Raw genomic sequence first — 27,264 nt, forward strand, 5'->3', positions numbered from 1 at the left:
ATTATTTTCATATATAACTTAAATACATATATATCTTTGATTTATATATGTTGAAATAAATATATTTATAAATGTTTTTAAAAAAATTATTTATTTATAAAAATGGCGTCAGGCATCGGGCGAGGGAGCAGAGCCGCAGGTTGGAAGATGCAGCGTCGCGTAGGGCATTGTTGGCCGTCAATGGAGCGAAATAACCTTTTTTTTTCTCGTGTTATGTTTTATTTCATTTGGCTTTTACTTTTAGGGTTTGTGTCGATTTTAGAGGGCACGATATTTTATTTCGAACTCGCGATTTAACCAAAAAAATCCCGATTTTTACTGCTAAAAAACTGCGATTTTATCACCGATTAAATCGGCTGCCTATTTGACTCCTGATATATCGCGATTTGGGCTATTTTTTGCAGATATTTTCATCCTTGTGTAATACATTAAGATGGTTTCTTTTTCATTGCATAGGGTTGAATGTAATGTTTTCTTTTTGCACCTAGTTTGCTTTGCTTCCTGTTAGCCTATTCCTGGGTTTCTGTAGTCTATTTGGTGGTGTTTAGGGGACTCATGTTTCCTTGGAGAGCTCAGTTTTTCAGTTTCCATAGGTTTCGACAGTAGTACTATTTTAAGTAAGCTATATTTGTGGCACTAGTCATCTTTCTTCAGCTTCAATTCCACTTTAGTACAAGTGGTTTCCATTTCTAGGGTCTTGGAAAGCTTTTTGTAAGGTGATTGATATAATTTTAATATTTGTACTTACGTTATAAAGTGACGTTATATTATTCACTTAAGTGTTTAAATATAATTATTATAAAAAAAGTGAATGTCCCTCAAGTGGATTCTTAGGAGAGATAAATTGGGGGCCTTTGCACAAGAAATATTTTTAATATTTCAAGAGGTACTTTTGAGTGGAGGAATTGGTATTTTGAAAAAAACAATAGAAAGCAAACAGCTCTTTTTTCGAAAAGAGCAATGAAAAATTAAAAAACACATTTTTTTTGAAAAGTAGTGAAAAAAACAAAAAGTTCTTTTTTGAAAAAGTAATGAAAAAAGTAAAAAATGTTTTTTTTTCAAAAAAGAAGCAGAAAAAGAAAATAAATATTTATTTCCTTAAAAAAAGGTTATAAAAGGAGGATCGAGGCTCTCATTTGGATAATTCAAAGTTTGCACACTTAAGGAGATGTTGGAATGTACAGAGGAGTTCTTCTAGGTGTTGTTGAGGATGAAAACCCTCTTCAATCTTGTTGGTTTCAGTGGTGAGAGACCCACCCTAGCTGGTCTGGTATTTTCACTGAAGAAATACATTGGATTTCATGGAGTTTTAGTGATTTAGGGTTTCAGGAAATGAAGGTTTTTAAGGTAGATTGTGAGTTTTTGGGTGATTATTAGCATGAGATCTTTGGTGTTTTCTGGTGTTGCTTGTGGATTTTGCAGAGCTTTCTAGGGCCTGGTCGTATCTCTTCATATACAGGGTGTACCCTTGCTTTTTGGCACAAATGAGGACTGAAAATTATTGAATGATTCTAGGTAGTGCTGGTATGACTGAAACAGCTTTCAGACTTACTGTGATGTCTTTTACTGAGGTCTGGAGGCTGTTGAATGCTTTCTGGAATGGTCTTGAGGTTCGGTGTTAGCCCGGGACCAGAGGAGACTTGTATGCATGATTGGTGACTGCTATGAAGGTTTTTCCTTACTGTCGGGGGCTTTAATAGTCCATTTTCAGATTTTTATAGCAGGCTTGTAGTAGCATTGAGGTGGGGTTTCAGACGTTCATTGCTCTCTATTGACACCCAACCTGAGGTTGTTGTTCATTATTGGAGGCCAATTTCAGTGTAATCGATCAAAGGAGGGTAGCTTTGAGGAGTTTGGGTGTGTATTTGCAACTGTAAAAAGCAGGGTTAGGACTGAAATGATGTCACAAGTCTGAAATCTGTCTTGTTTTGGGGTTTGGTGGCTTTTGGAATATGCTGGGCAAATTTGGTGTTAATTAGCAATCAAGAGTGAGGACTTACTCATATTGGGAGGTGTCAAACAGAAGTTTCCTTGCTGCTGGGTACTGTTTAGTCAATATTAGTGTTTAAATAGGTCACTTTTAATCCTGTCGCAGTCATCGTTGTCTCTTTCCTAGAGGTATTTATTGCTGGGTTACTTTGGTGATCTATTGTCATGTATTGTTGCTATTGTTCTGAATGATTAGTTGCCAAAAACAATGTAACAGCAGTCATATATTCATCATTTTTTAAAATCAGACCACTACTAGCAGTGAGTTCCTTTGCAAGTCATGTTATTGTTCAATGTTTGCAAACCTTGTGAAATGAATATTCACAACAAACTTGTAGCAGCTGAAAAGAGACATGTCGGAAATCATATCAGACTTATAACAACAGAAATACCTCTATTTGCGTATTCAGTTGCTTGGTTCATGTTATGGTTTCATTGGTAAGGATCCAAAAAATAATTATGAGGTGTTCTTACATTGAAAGATATTTATATCTGATAATGCTTGCAAGAAAACTTTGAAATTGTCAGATTGACTGTTCAGCAGAATCATATAGGACATTTTTGTTGCCAAAGTAGTTTTCCTATTCTGTATGAATGCCAGCGGTACATGCAATCTTGGCAGTGAGTAACATGCTGAAGCTGGATTTTATGGAGCGTGTCATAACTCAAGGGTCTCTTTCTTCTTTTCCCAAACATCTTATTTTTGAGGTCATGGAACCTTGGGATTTTTTTTCGTTATTTACTCATATGATGACCTATGCCAGAAGGCAGCGCAAAATCTCCTTGGTCCTCTTATGGATGCAAGGGCATCCCTCTTTGCTTCTTAAATAGTGTACATCCCCTTTTCAAGGATAAACCAAGGACTACTCGAATATTGAAAAAATGGGGCAATGGGGGATGAGAGACAGAAGGAATGGGGAGATTGTGGGGAGGAGGGGCTTCCTTGCCCTCTATACAATGTAGGTGGAAGAACCTGAAGTATGTGCTTCTGATTTATGAAGAAGGGGAACAAAGAAAACAACAAGCACAAATGGAAGAGGATGCTCCTCATGACTTTTATGATTGAGGCCAGTTTGTTGGGGTCTTGCACTTGTGACTGAGAGTAGGAAACCTTTTTTTTGTGGTTTGAGCTTCTGGATTTTACTATGTGTATCTTTTTATTATCAACATTTTGAATCATACTCTAGGATTCATCATCTGGATAGTGAGCTAGAGAAGAGAATTTGTGAATTGCAGACTAAAGACCACTTAAATAGTGTAGGGGAGAAGAATCGAGAGAAGGGCACTGTAAGAACCCTGCTGGTTCTAACTCTCCCGAAATACTATTGCTGTTGTGTTTTTGGATTTTCAAGGTTTTTGAACAAATTTAAAGCATAAAATAACACGTGCCAAGCAAGAATTGCACATAAAATCAAATAGAACTAAAATTGAGAGCAACTGCAACTATATTATGAATAAGATACCTGATACAATAAATCCTACTGCTAATTGCATAGCTGTGGGTCCTTAGCTTATTTTAAATGAAGAAATTTGGTGTTTGCCAGCCAAAATTGAGAAATTGACCAAAATGGCCATACTGTTAATGTTTGTAGCTTGAGTCGAATGATCATTTAGAATACATATAATATATGTTGATTAATAATAATATATTATTATGTTATATTATTATATTTTATTAATCATATAAAATTTAATATTCAATATTAATCTATTATATTATTCTAAATTAATAATTGATTGATGAAACATTATAATATTGAGTAAATTATTATAATTAAAGGAGAGACATGTCCGTTCAAGGACATGCCTCTCCAAAGGAATATATATAGTATAATGTTATTCAATTTGAGAACACATAGAATTCCAAGAATGCAAGTATCAGATTGAATCAGATATATACATTAAAATACATCCAATAAGACTTGGGAAAATCAACATGGTATCAGAGCTCAGGCCTGTGAAGTTTAATTTGGAGGTTGGAGAGGGTTGGAGAATTCAGTTTTTTTTTAGAATTTTCAGTCTGAAATATGCCATTGCACGGCCCTTGGTTGGCCTCAAAATGAGGACTATAATATATGGATGGAAAGATCTGTGTTTCTAGTTTTCAAATATGTTTATCTCATTAAATTTGATTCAGTTTTGTGCAAGATATGACAACTTTGGTGCAGGTCACTTGAAACCCTACCTAGGGTTAGCAGTTTTGGGGAAAATGTCATAACTTCTGTTTTAACCGTTGGATCTAGCTATAACTTGGAGGAAATGTTTGTAATTAGATTTGCTAACATCTCACCGAAGAGATTGGATAAATTTGGTAAATTGCAAAAGTTATTAACGACTGTGTGTGGCAGATCATAATGAAAGTGTTGATCAAAATTATGAAAATGTTCTACATCATTCAAAGGGAATTATGATGAGAGATGATTCATGCGTGATATTTCTTATATGGGCTCACCTTATGAAAGGAAATGTTTTAAACTTAAGATAAGTATTCCATGTTTTATTAAGGCACATGAATTATTGAGTTTGTAATTTATGCTATAATATTGGCTTGTAAAATCTTGTATGCTTCTATCATTGGTATTTTTGTTCGAGATAATTTAGTTTATGAGCTATTTGTAATCTCTCTCTGACATACCTTCAGGACGAAAGCACAATAAAATTGAATTAAAGGGAGAAATAAATTGATGCTTATAAACGGAATTATGGTTGATATCAGATTCAGAGGGAGTCTAATATTTCATCAGAAGTAACCTTAGACAAGGAGGTCTGATGGTTGATATCAGATTCAGAGGGAGTCTAATATTTCATCAGAAGTAACCTTAGACAAGGAGGTCAAATGGTTGATATCAAATTCAGAGGGAGTCTAATATTTCATCAAAAGTAATCTTAGACAAGGAGGTCAGATGGTTGATATCAGATTCAAAGGGAGTCTAACATTTCATCAGAAGCAACCTTAGACAAGGAGATCAGATGGTTGATATCAGGTTCAGAGGGAGTCTAATATTTCATCAGAAGTAACCTTAGACAAGGAGGTCAGATGGTTGATATCAGATTCAGAGGGAGTCTAATATTTCATCAGAAGTAACCTTAGACAAGGAGGTCAGATGGTTGATATCAGATTAAGAGGGAGTCTAACATTTCATTAGAAGCAACCTTAGACAAGGAGGTCAGAAGGTTGATATCAGAGGGAGCCACACCATCATGAAAATAGGCTTAATGCATTCTTCTCTGTGAGAGATAAGTTTGAGGAGCAAGCCCTTGTTAATACACTCTTCTCTGTGAGGGAGAAGTTTGAGGTGAAGGCCCCTGTTCCACCCTTTGGGAGTAGTCATGGTGAATGTCATGATGAGATGAAAACATCACGTTGAGCAACTCTGTGATGGGCACTCGTGTTCATACTTCATATGCATTCTCATACATGGGAGTAGCCATGATGGATATCATCATGTTGAGTACCATGATGAATCGTGTTCCACTCTCTAGGAGTAGCCATGGTGGATGTTATTTCATGACTATATTATTAACAAGGATTCCTCCCTAGCTAAGAGGGAGTGTTGATGTTGTAGTGGTCACCCTTGTGAAGAGACAAATGGTGTCATTGAGGACCAACCCCTTGTGAAAGGGTGCCTCCCTCATATATATAAAAGATGCAAACTCATTCTCTGATCCATTCAATTTATGTGAAGAGCAGTTTATATATTAGTTAGAGCAGATCGATCCTCTGAAGAAAACCAATTAGATTTGCTCTTGTGAAATTTGCTTCAAGGAGTGAAGCAACATATATTGGGCCCATATCTTGCATTATTGCTAGACATATTTGATATATAAAGACATTTTATGCTGGGTGCTTCTCCCTCGAGTAGGGGGGTTTTCCCTTGGAGATCAAACTACAGATATTCTGACCAAAAACCTCTTTCAGAGTGAAAGTTGATCACTTCAGAAAAGGTTTAGGTATGATAGAAAGGTAATTTGCTTTGCAATTTGTATTTGCATGTTTAATGTGTAAACTTCTTTGTCATGACAGGACATTTTTGGATTTTATCCCCTGGGTTCATATCTAAGAGGTGACGATCTCTCAAGATAACGAACACTTGTATGGAGACATTATAAGGTGACGATCTTATAATGTCCAAACCAGTTATCATGGTTGATCTCTGGTGAATCATGGATGAAGCCATGATTGTGTTGTGGTAAAACATTCATATGAAATGTTAATGCACATACCACAACTTGGATAAGATGAGAATTTAAATCTTTCTCATATGATTATCCTTAAGTATTGCGTGTTTAGGCAATACTGATATCACATGCTTAGGTGATATCTTGTCATCACAAGATTGATGTGATGGACATTTGTATCATGTGTCTAGGTGATACTTCATATCATGTATTTAGGTGATATAACATTTGTATAAAATGTTAGTGCACTTATCACAACTAGGATAAGGTGAGAAATTAAGCTTTCTCATATGATTATCCTTAAGTATTGCATGTAGGCAATACTGATATCACATGCTTAGGTGATATCCTATCAATCACAAGATTGATGTGATGAACTTCAAGATCACATGTTTAGGTGATACTACATACCAAATGATTAGATGGTATGATTCTCATGAATGACTAAAATGATCACTATCTATTAAATTATGATGCTTGAATATATTGTCTACATACATCTTACCTAGCTAAGAGGGAGTGTTAATTATGTTTTGTCTATCTATGGTGAGGGCCATAAGTGTTGACATGGGAGATCATTACACATTTTGTCTGATCATCCTCCCTAGCTAAGAGGGAGTGTTAATGTTTGTAGCTTGAGTCGAATGATCATTTAGAATACATATAATATATGTTGATTAATAATAATATATTATTATGTTATATTATTATATTTTATTAATCATATAAAATTTAATATTCAATATTAATCTATTATATTATTCTAAATTAATAATTGATTGATGAAACATTATAATATTGAGTAAATTATTATAATTAAAGGAGAGACATGTCCATTCAAGGACATGCCTCTCCAAAGGAATATATATAGTATAATGTTATTCAATTTGAGAACACATAGAATTCCAAGAATGCAAGTATCAGATTGAATCAGATATATACATTAAAATACATCCAATAAGACCTGGGAAAATCAACACGTACAAGTCTAGGAAATGATTTCTCTGAGCCAAAAAGTAGGTAGAATAGATTGATAGGACTAGGCGTTGGGAATTGTGCTTTCAGAATGCACTTTGGGTAGGCGTTCCAGCCTCCCAGGCAAAACGCCTCTTTTCGGGAGCCCCACGTGCCAACCAAATTGGTACGGCCAGCAATGAATCATGTATTGTTGGTTATTGAACTGAAATAATGTTGCTAATGAGGCTTCTAAACTGTATTGCCTCCTTATTTCCAATCTGCAAATAACTAACACAAATAACCTCTAATGAAGCACCTGAAAACTTCTGTGTGAAGCCCTCTCAGTTTGCAATAATTCAACTGATCTTTCATAGCCTCAGAATCACAGATCCATGAAGAATGAACGTTCTTCAATAGCAAACCCTCTTAAACCCTTGTCTTAGACAATCCACAGAGAAAATAACAAGCAACATCAAATAATCAATAATGGAGTTTGAATTGCTTCCAATTTCCTTATAACCACCAAATGACATGATTTCCAATAAGTTTGCCCAAATGCATTTTAAATACATTAAAATGTATTTAATTAACTTTGCATAGTTTATATTCAACTTGGGTGCCCGAATCATTTAAGTGATTTAATAGAAATCACTTTATAATAGTTAAGTGGCCTTTTAAATTAATAAAGTCACTTTATGACTTTATAATATAAGCACATAAGTTAAATAAATAACTTAACCTCTAAAATATTAATATCTCCCTCAATATTCAGTTTTTTGACGAACCGTCAGAAGCAGGGGTCAACACTGAATAACCCCCATGTGTCCAGGTGCCCTAACTAAACATAGCACAATTGCTAGATTGACTTACTAAAAATAGCAAGTCCCGCAACTAAGCCCCACACACCAACTGCTAAGGCCCTGGAACTGAACCCAAGATTGAACTGACGAAGTGGAACTGCCACTGAGACTCTCTATCCAGAATGTTAGCCTACGAGAGTCCAAAAATGATAGGCTAACCCATCAGTCATAGAGATTGACTAGGGTGCAGACATCACAAACACCGAAGATGGGGAAGGAAAAAAGGAAAAAGGGAGCAAAGACAAACAAAAGGAAAATAATAAAAATAGTGAAATTAAAAAGAAAGAAAAAAAATAATAATAAGGATGAATATTTAACTAAAAGGTAAAATAATATTAATGTACCTACATACAAGCAAACAAGCAAACATAAAAAAAGGGTAAATAATAAATATTAATGGATATTAACAAAATAATAAAAGATACAAACAAACATACAAAATTATGACAAGACCAAATTCAAAAGGACAATAACAAGAAAAAAATACTAAAAGAATAAATAAATAAAGAACACAATTAGAAGCAAATTAAAGTATAAATAAATAAAATTAAAGAACAAATTTCAACAAGAACAAATAAATTATAAAATAGTTAAAGCAAATAAAAACTAATGAAAAAAGTAAAATGAAAAGTCAAAATGGTATATAATAAGAATAAATATTAATAAAAGAAAATAATAATAATATACATACATACACCCAAAACAAGCAAACGAACATGAAATGAATCTATGTAATATTAAGAAAAATAAATAAAAACAAACAAACATAGAAATGACAAGAAAACCACAAAATGTCAAGAAAGCATACAAGAAAACACTAAGAAAATTCTTAAAATTAAATTAAAGAAAAGAAAAAACAAGGGAATGAAGAATAAATGAACAAAAAGGTAATAAATAAAATAAATATTAAAAACCAAATAAATTAGAATTAAAATTTAAAATGAAAAAAGAAGAAAAGGTTTGTGCATACACATACATATGTGTATGTGTACACATACAAAGTTACAAACAGACAAAACAGGAGCCTAACCAAAAAATGAACGAGAGAAACTAAAAAACAAAAGAAAGCGAAAAGACTAAAGCTAAGCACAATTTAAGTGGTTTTTGGTCTACAATTCATACGTATTCTTCTCTCCAGCTCACTACCGCATCAAGCGTTACAGATATGAGCTTTTCGCTTATAGTTATCTGGATCATTCGAAAGAAGATAATCACAGCTAATGATGAATCATAGAGTATGTTTCGAAACATTGATAAGAAAAAGACAACAGTCAAATCCAGAAGCTCAAACCACAATAATTATGGACTGTGGAAACTTAATGCCTACAACCTTTTCTTTTTGGATAATTCAAGAAAATCTACAAACCTAGAGAAAAAGGAAAGGGATTAACACTTTACATACGATATACTAATTAGCATAGCTTGTCATTTATAAATTAAAACACACAGTATACAAATGACTAAGTCAATTGCAAAAAAGAGTGAAATTTTAGTTTGCATAGTAAGGATCTTTCATAGCTGGCTCTAAGAAAAGCATGTGCAAATGCTACTACCATTGTTCAAGTGCTCCGAGTTGTTGAGATAATGTTCAAGAGAATGAAAGAAATAAAGAATTTCAATTAATGTCCATGGGTGACCAAAAGTAGGTCAATGGGACTGGAGAGTGCATTAATATGGAATAGAAAGTTCCAGAAAGAGAAAATTCTAGAGGGCCCAAAAGGTGGAACAAAAACAAAAATACAATACAGTTGTGTACCACTGACACTTGGTCAAGAAATCAATACAAATAGCCAAGAAGGGGGAACAAAATCTCCAAAAAGCATACATTGAGAAGTATTTGAGAGATAGGAGACAAGTCTTGTTGAATATCCTTGTTTGGGCTTGAAATGGAGGAGTCATAGCTGCCATCATTAATCACTGTGGGAGGACTGGTACAATATTTGATAGGGATGATCAGGGAATACCTAAGGCCAAGAGACCAAGCTAGGGGATTCTAAGAGGAAATAAGGCACTCCCTCTAGAATCGCTCCTAACATCCAAGGCTGATATATCACCTATAGTAATTAAGAAGCTTGTAATATGCATCTGTTGAACTTGTAACGATTCATTGTATCTTCTTCTTATTCATCTTGAAGGATGCCCTTGGAGAGGAAGATTAAAGCTGGTTTTGGAGTGTAAATTGCAGTCAACTAGAGTTGTGATAGTTTTGCGAGAAAAAAGTGAGAGCAGGAGGATTTGGAGGAACTTCAATATGAATTCTAGTAGCATTTAGGTATGGAAGAGCCAAGTTATCAAAATGGGGTTTCGGCAGGAGTTAGGCCCATCCAAGCTGCTTATGGTCATTAGATAAGCCAGACAATGGTCTTAACAATCACAAACAACTGATTGTGGCAACATTGTGAGTTTCTCAAAAATGATAGGCTCACCTAATGTAGAGGTATGAGTTATCCAAATAACCTTTGCTGCTGGTTTGGGTTTGAGTATAGTTTTGAGATGGGTTCTATAGTTCGTTGATTTAATTTTGCCTAGCTTAGGTACGAGTAGGTTTTGTTGTACAAAATCTAGTATTTGCATGAAATGTGCAAAATTAAAGATATAACATGGTGATAATTGATAATTCAATGCCAATTGTCAGACAGTAAAGATAAGTTGAAATGGTTAATATAACTGTATAACAATTTGGCTCATGATCCAAAGATATACTGTGCTTGACACCCTATTAGTAGAAATGACTAACTCCTTAGGGTTCGAATGAAAATGACATTTGTCAAGGAGAGCAGTACAGTCTTTTGGCAATTTATTTGTAGACGCTGTAACCAAAAGTTTATGATAGGAATCCCATAAACAAAATTTCACCATTATTGCTGATTAATCATATTGATCCTCTCTTGTGATGTTAGAAGCAAAATAACTAAATAGATCATCATCAGCAGATAGCCTATGCTTTCCTAGAATAACATAATCATGGGAGCTGCAAGCACTGCATAGACAAGAAGGTTAAAGCAATCTGTCTAGTAGGTTATCACTTGAACAGGAGGTAGGACCTTGGGCAAACCTAGGCAAGACCAAGATTGGGATCTAATCATGGTCTGGACTGGTTTAAATTCTGCCAGGGTTCGTACAGAACCTAGAAACATGATAAAAAACCCTTGCCAGATCATGGAAAGACCTAGAGAAAGGTCAAATCTAGGAGTATGATTTAGAGGGAGGCATGGAAGATTTAGGGACATCCAAGACGTCACTCTAACCCTTGGGAGGTGTCCCCGTGGCATACCTTTTGAAAGGAAAAATAACTACCAACTTTAAATCATATATCTCAGTGATCAAAATATGTTCACTTCATGGCAATTAAGGAATTATTTCATTCATTAGAAATGGGGTAGGCTTTTGTAGAAATTTTCGTAAGTTTCATTAAGTTTTTATTGCGATAGTTTGCAATTGAGATCTTTATTTGTGAGTGATTTGTGGAAACAATTTTATGCTACATATTATAATGTATATGATTTGAAGGAGATGCCAGCATATGACAGACATCCCCGGAGTTATATTCGGTGCATATGTTTTGCAAGTCGTTGCACTGGCTAATGAGAATAAAAGAATTTATCTTATGTTTGGGGAAGTGGTAGTGGCAGTTGATTTTTATATATTGTGGAGCTTAGGAAAGAGAGAAATGTAATTAGTATTTTATATGTTTGGATCTCATAGGGAGATATGGTGTGGAATGGCTTCTTCCTTAGAGTGCATTTTACAGTGCTGTTCCTCTTTTTTAAAGGTTTAATCTATTTTTGAGTATTCTGGGTTATTATCTGGAGTATTCCTATTATTTTAAGTAGGTTCATAACAACAGGCACAAATTGCAAGCCATTTGAGTTTACATTTGCAGTGTAGGGTTTTGAACCATGGATTTTAGTACCATGCAGGAGTAGATTTAGGCAACGGGATAGAAAGCTGCAAAAATCTGCTTATTGGTCAAAGTAGCTAAACTCGCAACAGTTGAACAGATTTACCAGTTGTGTTGCAGAATATAATTAACACCTTTGGTTTAAAGCTTTTTTTAGATGTAGCATCCCATGGGGCTAAGGAAAGCTTAGGGAAGGATTTTAACCAAGGCAGGTGCATCTCAAGTCTGAGACTCTGAACAGATTTACACAGAGCTGAGGAAGTGGCTGATACTCATGTTGAGTCGAAGAGGTATGAATTGATGCCTATTATAAATTTTTATCATTTTAGTAATTAAGCTAGTAATTTGTAATTTTGATATTTTTAATTTTAATTTCTTGATAATTTACTGAGGTAATCTATGGGGTCCTCAGTCAAAGAGGCTCAAACAAAGAACATAAGAGCTAAAAAAGTATACCTGCTCTAGAAGCAAAAAAAAAGGGCAAAAAATCTGATCAAGGAAGACAATCAAAATGCCATCCAGGGCACCAAGACACATCTAAATTTAAGCCAAACCCCATTTCCTATGAGATCAAAAGACCGTTTTGCTAAAATCATTTTTCCTCAATGCAGATTTCTTGTTAGAAATAGGTGAGTAATTATCTAGACAATCCTCAACTATGCTTTCCAAAACATCCAATGAGTCTCAGATAGATTTCCGGGAATAAGGGATTAGAGCAGTACCCTGTGAACCAACAGACCCCATAACAGGTAGGGAACTGCAAGGGGATCATATTCCATTAGAAGATCCACACCCAGTAATCGTTGAGTGTCTGAGGTGCTAGCTAACACATAAGGGAATTGAGAGCTGAGGGAAGGGCTTAGAAGGTTCCTTATTTGCAGGTGACAAGATCTTGGCAGGAGATGAAGAACACACAATATTGGAGTAATGAAGAGGAGGGCCTGCAGAGGAGTATACCTTAACCACTGAGGGATAAATAACAAAAGGATCAGGATGATGGTCCTTTGTCTTAGGTGTGTAAAATAGAACGGATTGATGACAATACTCTTCCCCAGTGCACCAGGAGGGAGATAAACCATCCTTCAACTTTTTGCATGGACAACCCGTCACTAATTGCACTTATGTGAATCACAATCTATATTGGAAAGTGATCTTTTCATGATCTAAAGGTTGTAGCCAAATGCGCTCCCCGGCCTACAACCAACTTAATCTTTCTTGGAAGGCCTCTAAAAAGTTACTGTTCAATAAGCATCCTAGCAAAGTTCAGTGAGAATATGATTCCATTTCTAGGGCTGTCAATATACATCTCCCTAAGGAATTACCTGTAGCAGTAAAACCTGAAGGCTACCAAACCTTAAGTAGTAGATTTGATAAATGAATCTGAATTGTGAGAAGATCGAAGATATCAGATGAATGGACACTCTGGAAACCATGTGTTCATACACAACATGGCCAAACCTTCCACTTCCAAAATAATTGGTCAGTCCTCGTTTTAGCCACAAACTGTAGTACTGAACCCCTGATTGCCGTGGTGAAGTACCGAATCCTCAGACAATAAAGGCTTTAAGGTTTTCGAGATCCAATTGTGCAACTCAACCAGATTGGGCCAGAGATAGTGAAACCAACATATCTGACCCAACTCTGAGTACCGCAAAAACTTCCCTTCCAACTCTATTGGTACCCTTACAAAACCTAGTTTTTGAGTTCCCTCTGTGTCAAATTTGCTGTCAGTTGACTGTCTATTGCCAACTCATTCAAACTTGTGATCTTCCGAGTTAGTCTACAAGGTCTTCTTGTCATGTCTTGAACTTTCTAGTAACACTTTTTGCAAGATAAAGATGGTCATGTTAAGCCTGTTAAAGTAAACGGGGCAGAAGTACTAGTCTTTTCAGACATTTCTCCAATGAAGAAAAAACAGAAGACAGCACATTTTCATGGTGCACTAATTGGGTAGAGTTACCATCAAGATCTTCCTTCAGCACAGTATTTCAATGGCAAGAAAGCGGTAAAATTCAGCCAAGTTTAAAATGGCCAAGACAAGTGAGATTAGTATGCAGCTTTCAAAGTGAAATACCAAATCAAGAGAAGCACACTTTTGGCTTAAACTATAAGTTTCTCAGCCAGCAAACAGATGTGGAAAGTGGCACTTTTGTAAGAAGTTTGCACCTGGGACAAAAAGTGAGAATTTCAAGTATGAGGGATGCACTTTTTCAGTGGCATTAAAACATGGCAAATGCATTACAAATCCATGCATAAAGGGAAGAACAGACATGAGTGAGGCACACAATTTGATGGACAAAACCATATTATTTCTCTCCCCAAAATGTCTAAAAGGGTAATGATTTGATAATCCGTATTTGTAAGAAAACTTAATAACCTGTTTGTAAAAGAATGAAGCAGTAAGTTGATCAACAGTTAAGTATGTAATGATTTTAGGGAAATATGCTTTGCATGTCTTCAACATATGTGCAATATTCTTTGAAGAAAAGTGATTGAAACCTCAAGCTATTGCCTAAAAATTATTTACCAGTTTAATAAAGAAGAAGATTCGTCTAGCCTATGCATTATAATTACCAAGATTAAGTATGTGATATGTCAATAATGTTTTTCTTGTACCTTCTGTCAAAAAGATGTTAGTATGTATGTTCATGTTCAAATGAAGCCACTAATCTGAGTCATTATATGAAATAATTGTGCTTGAACTTGAAGGTGTTCCCGAAACTCATAGGAGTCTTGACATATTGCTAATTATGTAGTCAATTGGAACAATTTGACACAAGAAGATGTATCTTGGGAGAATTAATTTTCATGAAATTACATTTACATCTTCCCATACTTGAAGGCAAAGCATCTCAAGAGATAATAAGTGTAACAGAGCTATTTCATATATTATTTACAAATGATAACTAATACTAAGAAAAGTATGATGCATCATACTTAAAACTCTTTATTATTTATATGAGAATTCTTTATGCATTGTTGTAAAATCATTGAGGACATCTCTAAATAATCAATACAATAAAATATGTTTTCATATGTACCAGTTTTTTCTCTCTGCCAAGGATGAAACAACTATTATTATTTGCATGTGAGGATGTATTAGTATAACCACCCAATATTTTAATGTTTAAGCATAATGATACTCCAACATTGGGCTTGTTTCCTTATTTGTTCATTATTGGAGATCTTAATGTCTCACATTGTGCTTGCCTTTCTTTATTTATGATGCTGATGCGTTTTCTTCCTAACAAAATCTATTGGATTAGTGTCATTGATGTCAAAGAGCATTTCATGGCATATTTGATGGAGGGTAGCTTGTGCCAAATTTGTGGCAATATTATCGAGAAGTCATCAAGCAAGGAGGGGATACATTGCATATTTAACATTTTAAATTTGCATTTAAATATTATTTTAATGTAGGACGACCCACTTGAAAGGTGCACCCTAACTTGGGTTGCAAATAAATTAAATAAAAATTGTCTTGCTTGTGTCGAACTCATGGAGATAGGTGCCCACCTTGGACAAGGCAATAAAAAATAAATAAAAACTTTTATATGCTCCTTGGCTGAACAACATGGATGGTTGCATCCATTCGGTGAAGAGGTGCATTTGCATGTATAAAAGGAAGATCACTTGGAGTTTATTTCAACAAGAATCTATTGAATATTATTTCCATCTAGAGCAGATCTAGATCTAGATTAACTTTTCTTGTTACATGAACTCTATATGTTTAAATTCTTGGGCAGAAAAAGACATTTGTTTTTAGTTTTTGTTTACAATTTTTTAAAACATTGTATGTTTTCCAATTTCAATAGTTTGATTTTAGTTTAATACAGAGATAACAAATTGTGTCTTGTTTCAGGAAGCAGTGCACCAGACAGTTAATGTAATATTTGAAGATCCTGGTGTTCAAGATTTGCTTTCAAAGCTCTATCAAAAAGGTTCTAATTCTTTTTCTTAAATAAATTCCCTTATAATTGTATAACTTAACTGTTTTGATGTGCAAATTTTCTCTATCAGCTTGGACTGCTAAATTATTGCAATATTCATTATCCTTTCATTGCAGCATCTGTGAAGCCTATAGGTATGTATTTATTGTTTCCATAGTTCTTCTGAAAGGACGTTATGCATACAGGCATGATCAAAAACATTATAAGTCATTAATCTATTTCTCTGCTCAAAGGGATTCCAATCTGGAGGCAGAGCCTTTTAAATGGGGCCTTGACATCTTTTTAACCACCTCTTTAGTAGATTTGTCCTTACATACTGCAGTAGTTGTTGTATGCCACCTTTCGCTTACTGCCCTCTATTGTGTATTCCTATTTCGTTTTGTCCACTGATTTCATTATTTAACACATTTAAATCATGCTTTGAGATTTTCCAATTTCAGAGCTCTCTCCAAGATAATCTGTATGAAAACAAAGGGGGTTGAAGAAGGCCAGCTCTGATAACAGCATTTGACTTTGCAACAGATAACTTACAATCCATTAAAGAGATGTTATGCAAGTATTGTTTTCATTGACATTATGAATGGAAGTTATCCGTTCAAGCATGGTCAACAAAAATATAGATCACTATTCCATTTGTCTCTAGAATGGGGGAGATCCAATCTGTGGATAAAACTTTATCTATCTGGGCCTTGACATCTTTCTGTGGTATCAACTCTTTAATAGATTTGTCCATATGTATGGCATTGACTATTGTATGCTATCCTTATGTTGTTGTCTTCTATTTTGTATCTCATTTCTTCTTCTTCAACTCATTTCACTATTTAACCAATGCCATTCATGCTATTAGATTTCCCACAATTTTAGCTCTCCCTGAGATAATCTATATGAAAACAAAGGGTTTAAGATACCTGTGTCTGATATTGGCATTATAACTTTGCAACATGTTTCTGCAACAAATAACTTACAAAAAGGAACTCAGAAAACAGATGTTCAATCTTGAGGTAATAATACGAATGCAATGGTCTTTTTATGTTTGCATTTCTAGTTTAATGTAGGTGTAAGCATTTTGTAACACTTGTATGAAATGATTCTAACCGATGCCATTGAGAGAAGGTGAGATAGGTATCTCAAATTTTGGGAGCTCTAGGAGGATTTATTGCAACTCTTTAGATTCCCTAACCGTCTATATAATGATTGTTTCTTTCCAAAGCTGTAGATGGGCTCATTGTTGGGAGTTGGAATGGAATCACAGAATTAAATATATACCTCATAGTCTGGTGATTGATTTTAGATTCCTTGTACCGAGTATGCTTTCATTAATTGAATTATCATTGTATGTTTCATTAAGTCATTCTGTGGCAGTTGTGGTTATGATGATCACAATCTTCATACTTGAGAAAAATCTATGCACAATAAGTTTGTTAACAGATGGTGTCTTTATGTTTTCTCTCTTTAATTTTTTTCTGAACATCCGTAATTGTATTTCTAATAAGTGGTCAACTTTTTTGTAACAGAGTGGTATGAGGGATTTGTAACTGAGTATTTAGTTGCCACCTTTGGAGACTACTTTACAGATGTGAAAATGTAAGCTTTGTTGCCACTTACATTTCATGCATGTACGTAAAGCTTTATGGTCTTAATGCTTATGGTGCTATTAAATGACAACCAGTTTTGTTCTTCAATATAACATGTGTTACACTTGTGAATTTTTCATATACTTATGAATGTTTTTTGGATCTTTCTTTCGAGCCAATGAAGCAGATTAGAGAGTGGATATGAACTTTAGACCTACTCGTTTGTTTTCATACAGATTAGACCTACTTTAGAGTGGCTTGTATACAGATTAGAAATTTCCCTGCAAAAAGGAGACCACTCAATCTCTGTTGCTATATCAAAGGTTTCTGTAAGAAGTTATAAAACAGATCGACAGATTTCCTAATGTAACTTACTCAATTATTCACAATCAATACTACTTCCTGTGGAAGAATTTTTATGCTATGACAGGTTCTCTCTATAGCATTCAACAATCGCTAATTTATGATTGCATCATTGTTTATCAGTCTTTTGTTTTGAGATTAACACTTTGATTAAATATAAAGTTAGTTGATTTTTCTTGGGGTTGATGCCTCCGCTTCTATAGTTAGCATGAACTTTTACTTTAACTAAACATTGTTACAAGACTTAAAACATCTCCATTATATTCAATAGGAATTTTAAATTGAGGCTATTTAGTAGGCAATCTCTATTTATACATGATATATGGTTGCTTACTGTTCAGGATACAACTTCTATATAAAATCTTGTAAAGAATTGCTAGTGGTGCTTAATTAAACTAAAGGAGAATTTGTGATAATCGATGAGCATTGTTAAAACTTCTCAACTGATGGTAGTTACTGTTGTTTCCAACTCAATGATACCTTAGCCTTTTTATCCATATTTATTTAGTTTTTTCATTATTTCTCTCTATCTATTTTCTTTATCTTGTAGTTTGCTTGGGTATTTGTTAGACACACTCTTGGGATAGATGTATGCAATGTTTCTTTTGACTGCTTTTTGGTCATACAGGACTGCAATGTAGTATTTTTGACATTTGTTTGTCTAATCACAAGCTCTAATTGTAGCTTGAGCATGTTGGATGCCATGAAAACTTTGTCCTTCACAAGGATATTATTTAGGGGCATTCAGTATTGTCTTTGATCTCTCACGGTGAACCATAAACTGCTTGTCTGGTTTTATTTTTGTGTGAATTTTCATTTCTTTACACTCTTCTACACAGCTTATTTTACTCGAGTCTAAAGTTTTAGCAAAAGCTCAGTTATTTGTAACTTCTATTGTGTGAGCTTGTTATGCCAGCGAAGTGACTGTTGTAAATCTTAAACATGTGGAAAAGAGAAATGGAATGAAAATGGTTTGGGAAGCTGTAACATTAAACTATAAAGCATTTCTTTTCAAACCTCAAGTTTTTAACATGCATTACAGGTATATAGAGGAACGATCTTTTAGGAGGTTTGTTGAAGCTTGCTTAGAAGAGACAATTGTAGTTTACATTGACCATCTTCTTACTCAGGTAAATATTAAATTATCTGCATCTTTTCTTCGTATTATATCGTATTTACTTTAAAATAGGTTGACAAAAAAGGTCTTATTATCTATGTTGATTTGCTACTCTGATTCAGAAAAATTACATCAGGGAAGAAACACTTGAAAGGATGCGAGTTGATGAAGAAGTTCTCTTGGATTTCTTCAGAGAGTATATTAATTTGTCCGTGAGTACATTTTCCCATCCTTGGAAATAACTGCAGAAAATAAGAAAGTAAAAACAATAAACAGTATGACTTTTTGATATATTGTGTTCATGCTTATTTTTTCCGGAGATGGTAAGTTCTCTTCTTTATGAAGAGTCCAAACATAAACATTAAATTCTAAGTTGAAAAATGGCTACAGCTTACAGTTTTATTTTTGTTATTACTTTTCATTCATAATCATATAACTTGAACAGTTTTCAATTAAACAAAAACTTTTGGGCTTTACGTGACAAAGCCAGTTTGTGGTATGATAGGACTGTACTCTGCTTCAGTGGTATGCTAAGTCACAAGGTTCGAATTCGACAGCCATGAAATTCGGATGAAATTCGACCTGGAAAAATTCGAAAAAAAAAAAATTCGGATAAAATTCGCCTTATATAATTTTGTTTATTTTTAAATATATGTATAATATATATAATATGCACAAAATGGATTTCTTGATAATATTTCACAAATTTTATAGCAAATGCAAGGTGTCAAGCCTAGCATCCTGCTTGCCATCAGGGAAAATTAAGTGGGTTCGTAAAGTGATATATATAATATGCACAAAATGGATATATATAATGTGAACATACTTAAACTTCAGAAAATTATTATCAAGAAATATGCTAAAACTGGGTTGGTAAAGTTTAAGGAGACATCACCCTCGACCCAACAATTGCAGACCCCTGCAACCTATGTCACTGCATTCGAATTCGAGTTCGAGTAATTCGACATAAATTTGCCTTATATAAATTACAATTATTTTTAAATATATAATAATTTTATTCAATATAAATAAAAATGATAAAACAATAAATAAATCTAAATCTATTTAATAATAATGAGTAAATTAAAATAACATATATATATATATATATATATATGAAATCTTTAATCTATTTAATATTAATAAGTAAATTAAAATAACATACATTTAATGTGAAATATTAACTTAAATATATAATATTTTTATTTAAAATAAAAATGATAATATAATAAATAAATCTAAATCTATTTAATAATAATAAGAAAATTAAAATGACATAAATTTAATATGAAACTTTAATCTATTTAATATTAATAATTAAAATGACATACATTTAATATGAAATCTTAAGAACCAAAATCACAAAACTAAATTTAATATGCCTTCTTGCGTTGAAGGCATTAATAGTCGAGTCTGCGACGGACAAATAGCTTCAATGGCGGCACCGCGTGGGAAACAGCGGCGACGGGGCAGGGGTTCACACCCACAAAGCACGAAAAAATAGCTTCAATGGCGGGCACGAACATATACCTTCAGTCACGCGACAAACAAAAAGAGCAAACAACCCTCAAAACAGACAGACGTGGCTGAGCGAGGAGCATTCGTTGACCTTCAAACCTCTGAGAAATTCATCAAAACCTCGACAGATATACCCTAAAAAATGCTAACGTTTCTGCCATACGAATTTTACACGAACGTTTCTCCAGACACCCGCGACCCAACAGTTGCCGAATTTATGGACGAATTTGAACGATTTTTTTATAAAAGTTTGAAATTCGATTAAATTTGAACCTCACCCATGAAAATTGCCGTATTCTGTGACTTAGGTGGTATGTAGGTAGGAAATAGACTATGAATGCCTTCCCTTTCAATGCTAGAAATATCAGGGCATTTAGCTAAGACTTGTGAAGAGTGAAGAAGCTGTTGGTCCAGTTACATGTAAAATATTCAATTGGTTTGTCTTTTCATTTTACTAAATACTCATTTCTTTTTTCTTGTGCTCTTTGCAATCCTATGGTCAAGTATTTCTCCAATCACTTCTGCCCCTTGTGTAGGCACCTGTTTCCTTACATTTTTATTGGCATATGGTCTCCTAAATCACTTTCATGATTTCATATAGATTAGCAATGTTAAATATTGGTGATATACTAAGTTCTCTATGCAAATCCACTTCATATGCATTTCAAGAATCAAACTTCTTGATAATTCAACTAGGCCCAAATTTCTTCGTCTTCAATGTATTATATGTTCCTTGTGGAAATCTTCTTTCCTTAAATAAACCGTATATTTCATCCCCTACTTCATATTCTTTATGTCTCTGCCTGTTCTCAATATGCTGTTTATACTTTTCATTAGACATTTCTAACTGCTGTACAACTTCTTGATTCAAGTCTCTTATGTACTCAAGATTTTTTTCAGCCCTACCATTTTTCTTATGATTATAAATTTATATCCATACACGATCTCAAATGGTGTTCTCTAGCACCAATATTTATTAATTCAGCTTGTAGTAAGATTAAATCTACATTTCATGCTTTCTCACCTAATAAGCATCTTTCTAAAGTTTCTAGACTTTTGTTTACCACCTTTGTTTGTCTCTCTCTCTATGGGTGATATGTTGAACTAAACTTTAGGTCTATATTCATCATTTTTCACAAGGTTCTCCAAAAATGCCCAACAAGTTTTACATCTTTGTCTGATACAATGCTTTTAGTTAATCCATGTAATTTCACAATCTCTTAAAAATAGATCAGATACGGGTATTGCATCATTAGTTTTCTTACAAACTATGAAACAAGTTGTCTTAGAATATCAATCAACAACTACTAAAATAGAATTATGTCCTGTTTGTGTTTTTCTGAACCTAATAAAAAATCCATACTAATATCCTCCCATTGCCTTTCTGGAATCAATAATAATATATACAAAGCTACATTGTGACTTCCATATTTTGTTAGTTAACAAGTTTTGCAATTTTTACATATTTTCTGACCTTATACATCTACAGCAAAAATAATTTTCACTTGCCAATGAAAATATCTTATTAACATGAAATTGTCATGCCAATCCACCATTATGCTTTTCTTTAATATAATTATCTCTTATTGAACTCTTTGGAATATATAATTGACTTCCTTTGAACAAATCTCCTTGGATTAGGTGTTCTGACCAACCGTTTTTATCTTCACTTTCTGGCAATTTACATGACTTCCAAGCTTTAACAAAATCATCATCAATTTATTACAAATGTTTCAACTCATGATAACCAACAATTTGAATTCTCATTTCCGTCAACAAATTATGTCTTATGCTTATGCAATCTACTACTCTTTTTGACTTTCCACTTCTAAGTACAAATAAATTACATTGTAAAACTTCAACCTATTTAACATGTCAAGCACTTAACTTTGGCTATTCAAATATTGTAATCATTGATGGTCAATGTACAAAACTAATTCTTTTGATTGCAAAAAAAATGTTTCCCACATCTTCAATACTTGCACAATTGCATAGAATTCTTGATCATAAACTGAATATTTTCTTTTGACATATTCACATTTTTATTGAAATAAGCATTAGGGTTTCCTTCTAGACTTGATTCAACTTCACTTGCATCACGATTAACTTGGAATAACTTGTCAAAATCTAGTAAAACTAATGTAAGCTATTTAGTACTTTCTTCCTTGGGGGCTCAGAATTTTTATTTGTTGCAATAGTTCTTTTGAATTCTTTCTTTTGATTCTTAATAACATTTTCAATTTATGAACAGAAATAACAAAACCTAGACAAACTAATTCTTTTCATCAAACTATGTTTCTTTATATTCATCAATAACTTTTCTTTTCTCAACCTTAGCAATTTAAATCTAATAAGCTCCAAATCTTCTCCTTCCCTTTTGTTACAAGTTAGAATATCATCCAATTATATACCACCAAAATTACCAAGCTATGTTTCCAATACTTCATTCATTAACTTCATAAAGTACTAGGTGCATTTGTCAATCCAAAAAGCATAACCAGCTATTCGTACAAAGTACTAGGTGCATTTGTCAATCCAAAAAGCATAACCAGCTATTCGTACAAACTTTCTTGTCTCTAAAGTAGTCTTCCATTTATTTTCTTCTTTTATTCTGATTTGATGATAACCAGAATTTCAATCTCACTTAAATTAGATCATCCATCCTTGGCAAAATCTATACTTGATAATAATCTTGTTTATTGATTTGAATTTTGTACACACTCTCCATTTTGTCTTTTCCTAGGTACTAAAACTACTGGTACCATACATCAAGTCAAACTCTCTATTATTAATCTTTTCTTACAACAAATCTGCAACTTACCTGTTTAATTCATCACGTTCAGCTAGTGTTAATGTGTGTTGCCTTATTAAGTAAAATTGCATAATCAGATATATATTATGACTTATGCTTCTTACTAGTGGTAATCCTTAAGAAAATTATCAAAAATAATATCATTGTACTCTCTTAACCATAGTTGGACTACTCACTGAAAACTTGGCGAGTTTTGAGTTTTTCCGGCCCGAGTAGTAACGCCATTGACTCGCAAAAGAAACTCATCTTCTTGGGAAAAACTCGCCAAAAACTTGGCGAGTTTTTCACAAAAACTCAGTGAGTTTCTGGAAAAAACTCCGCTTTCTTATACTTTAAGTTATATTTCAGTTATATATTGGTAGGATGTTTGAGAGTGGTTTCAGATTTCTAGGAGTTATAATGCAAATTCTAGGTTTTAGATCTTTTAAATTTTCAGACAGTCAAATTTCAGTAATCAGTAGGTTCCTATTAACATTCTCTCGCTCTATCTCACTCACTTTATCTACCCTGAATTCTAGACCTATCTATCTACCTATCACTCTTCCTCTATCCCCCTCTCTACCACTCTCCATCTCACTCTCTCCTCTCTCCCCCAAGATCTAGACCTATCTCTCTACACCTCTCTTTCTCACCCTCAGACCCCAGCAATGGGTGCTACCCTTAACCTAATTTTATTTTGCAAATGCTTGGTGACAAAGTTGGGGTGGAAATACCCCAAATCTCAAAAAAATTACACTTAGAATTTTATGTCAGCCTCACGTAGAATTTTATGTCAGCCTTGTAGTTCATCCAATTGTGAATGCAATTGGAGCTTGTTTGAGGCCATCCACACGAAGAAGAGTAGCAAGTTAGCTCAAAAATGCCTCAGTGACCTTGTCTTTGTGCAACATAATCTTTAGTTGCACATAAGGAAGGTAGAGGGAGCACCAACTGGTCCAATTGATTTGGAAGATATAAATCCTTACAGTGATTGGACATAGCAGAGCAGCCTCCATTGTTTACAGAGGATGACATCAATGATTTGGAGAGGTAGGCTACGGAGGAGGAGGGGGGGTGGATTTCATTTCACATGGATGACATTGAGGAGGATGAGTCATTGCCAATGCTAGGTGCAGCTAGAGGCAGAGCTACATCCAGGATGGAGGATGAGCCACAACCTAAGTCAGTCATACTGAGCAAGGAGGCACAATCACACCCACAACAGACTTCTAGGACTAGACTCTCTTGTTCTACCTCTCCCCTAGTTTTTACTAGAGCTGGGAAGAGGAAGATGTAATTGTATTGATTTATTTACTTTTAGTTGTACAAAAACTATTTACTCTTTTGCTTCCAGCCATTAGCATTCCTCATGAGGATGCAATTTTGTACCCACTTTGCGTTTAAATATATCTAGACTTGGCTTGTTTCTTTTGTTTTCTCATTTATTGACTCATGGGATGCATCTTCTCATTGAATTTTGCAAAAAAAAATGCATTTCTAATAAAATTTAAGAAATTTTGTAAGTTCCTGAGTTTTTTGCGAAGTTTTTGTCAAGTATTGGCCAAGTTTTTCTTGAGTTTTTTTTTTCGGCCTTGGTGAGTAGTTCAACTATGGGTTAATCTACTCCTTTAGTTAATAACTAGCTATTAATTATTTATCTTAATTTAATTAATTAAGTAAATAGTTATTCTCACACAATTGGACTATTGACAGGATACTTCAACAGTAGGACCTAGTTTGCCTTTTCAATACCTATACTTGTCACACAACATAAACTCGCCACAGAATTCCTTAGTAGAATTGATAGGCAATAATAATAATATTAACATAAAATAATTAAAATGTCAAATAACCATTTGCATTATGACAAGCACATCATAAGAAATTGTATTAAAGTAACAATCTCATTCAATCATCAAAACAATAATCAACAGCCAAATACTATGGAATGGGTACAAAGGATGTTACATTATGGTTCTATGATTTAAAGCTTTTATAATCATTAAATAAATTAGGTATATTTTAATTTTTGATGTTCCAAATTTTATTCTTTTAATTTAGTAAATATGACTATATTTAATACACTTTAAATAAACAACAAATGAGCAAACAGTAAAAAATAAGACTTTCGCCCTTATAAGGGACCATTGTAGGTCTAGAATAAGAAAATGGTGAGGATGAGGATGAATGAATGAAGGTTTTTAATAACATCCATCAGGCCAAACAACCTGCAAAATGAAATGGACGTTTTGACAACATTGAGGAAGAATAATGGTCACATCTCTGGTTGAAGTCCCATCAGAAAGCTTTTGAGGCAGTTAAACCACTTCAGAAAAATAATGAATGAACAAGAAACTATAAGTGAGGGTTTTCACTCTGAAGATTTTGCAGTTCTAGAAGAAGCAAATGAGTAGGATGAGGACAAATGGAATGGGGATTTTGATGACACTATGGAAGACAAACTATTAGACCTTTGCTTTGAGGCCTATTAGAAAGCTTTTAAGGTGGGTTTGGTGGCGGCTAAAAAAATTAGCTCCTCTATTGGCAAGGGTCCACAAATGGCTATAGTAGGGTAGTGTTCTATTGGTCGAGTCTTGTAGTAGGGGTTGAAATGTGGGTTCCTCCCTTTTCCCACTTGGCAGTGTTTTGTTGGCAAATAGCTTGTAGTAGGGGTCACCTTGTAGCTATTGATGCAGTAACTAATATTATAAAATACCCATTGTTTGCCAAATTTTGTTTAAATGCAGAATAGGACATGGTGCTTTATTCTATTAAATTGTCCTCTAGATTTGGTGAATGGGTGTAACAGATTGTTTATGACGATTGTACAATTATGTGTCAAAAATGCTACAAAGCTGGCCACTCTGATACTTTTGGCTTGAACAATAGTATGAAACAATACTCCTAGAGGAAACCTTGGCCTTTTTTAGCCTTTGTAAGAGTTTCCCTTGGTGAGCCGCAATGAGGAGGGTGGCCCTTCTCTGACTATGATTATCTCTGACAAAAATAATCTTCTTTGGCTTTGATGGGAGGGGGTTGGAGAAAGCTAGTGGAGAACCGTTAATAAGGACTTGGTTGGTGCTATGCATTCGCCGCCTGCTTCACTTTCCACCAATAAGGATATAAGAAAGAAGCATTTGGATGGGAGTTTAACAAAAAGTCCTATGAATTTTTATGATTTAGGATCAGCAATCAAAAAAGGGAGTGCAGCCAGTAAAGAAATTTGCCTCAATCATAATTATTGGGTTAGGGCTGTTGGTGTTTAGAGCTCTTTGGAACACTGTCTTCAAACTGCCTTGATTCAGTTGTTTTTTGGTCATTTGTAGTTGTTTACAGTCCCTTTTGCACAGTCCTGCAGTTGTTTCGGTTAGCCTATAGCCTTAGTGTTGTTTGATCCTTATTGCTGTCTATTTTTTGGGTGCTGGACTTCATTTTTGTATATGTTTTCGCCTTTGTATAAGGGTTGGGTGTAATGTTCCCTCTAGGAGGCTGCCAATTCCTGTAACTTAATAATAGTTTTGATCTGATCTGATCGATGATCATGTCACTGGATGCTTTTGATTCCTTTCGTTTATATCTCTCAATGTGAGGAAGAGGTCAGACCTCTTCATTATGGATGCCCTTTGCCGGGAGACACACCCTTTCACCATTAGCACCCTTTGAAAGAGTGCAACTCTTCATTACTTCTGCCCCTTGAAAGGGACACAACCTTTCACAATCAGATCTGCACTTCTTATTTAAATCAGATTTTCACTTCTTATTTAAATCAGATTTGCACTTCTGATTCCCAAATTATCCCCTTCTCAAAATGAGGTTCTCTTCTCCCTTTTATATCCCATGTTTGAGGGAGTCACAACTTTTCCTTCCATCTCTTTTTACCATTCTTTAACTTAATTAAATTTTAATTATATTTAATTATAGTATTTTATATTTTAATTTAATTTTATGTTTGTTCTTTTCTATTTTAATATTATTATTATTATTTATTATTAAATTCTATTCCAAAGTGGGGAAATTACATTGGGACCCTTTCAAAATCCCTTTTCAACTTTCAATCAAAAAATA

The 27,264-nt window shown here is 34.0% G+C and overlaps 1 protein-coding gene across 2 annotated transcripts in view; it reads left to right on the top strand.

The window, feature by feature from the left end:
- The window catches only part of LOC131031580 (exocyst complex component SEC6), a 269,379-nt gene that overhangs the window by 240,558 nt on the left and 1,557 nt on the right, over window positions 1-27,264 (top strand). For both annotated transcript variants that reach the window (XM_057962728.2, XM_057962729.2), the window contains exons 19-22: window positions 15,749-15,827; window positions 17,351-17,420; window positions 18,816-18,903; window positions 19,013-19,102. In XM_057962728.2, coding sequence (XP_057818711.2) covers window positions 15,749-15,827; window positions 17,351-17,420; window positions 18,816-18,903; window positions 19,013-19,102 — 327 coding nt within the window. The remainder of the gene's footprint in view (window positions 1-15,748; window positions 15,828-17,350; window positions 17,421-18,815; window positions 18,904-19,012; window positions 19,103-27,264) is intronic.

Source organism: Cryptomeria japonica, chromosome 2, assembly GCF_030272615.1.
Source record: "Cryptomeria japonica chromosome 2, Sugi_1.0, whole genome shotgun sequence".
NCBI classification, from domain to species: Eukaryota; Viridiplantae; Streptophyta; class Pinopsida; order Cupressales; family Cupressaceae; genus Cryptomeria; species Cryptomeria japonica.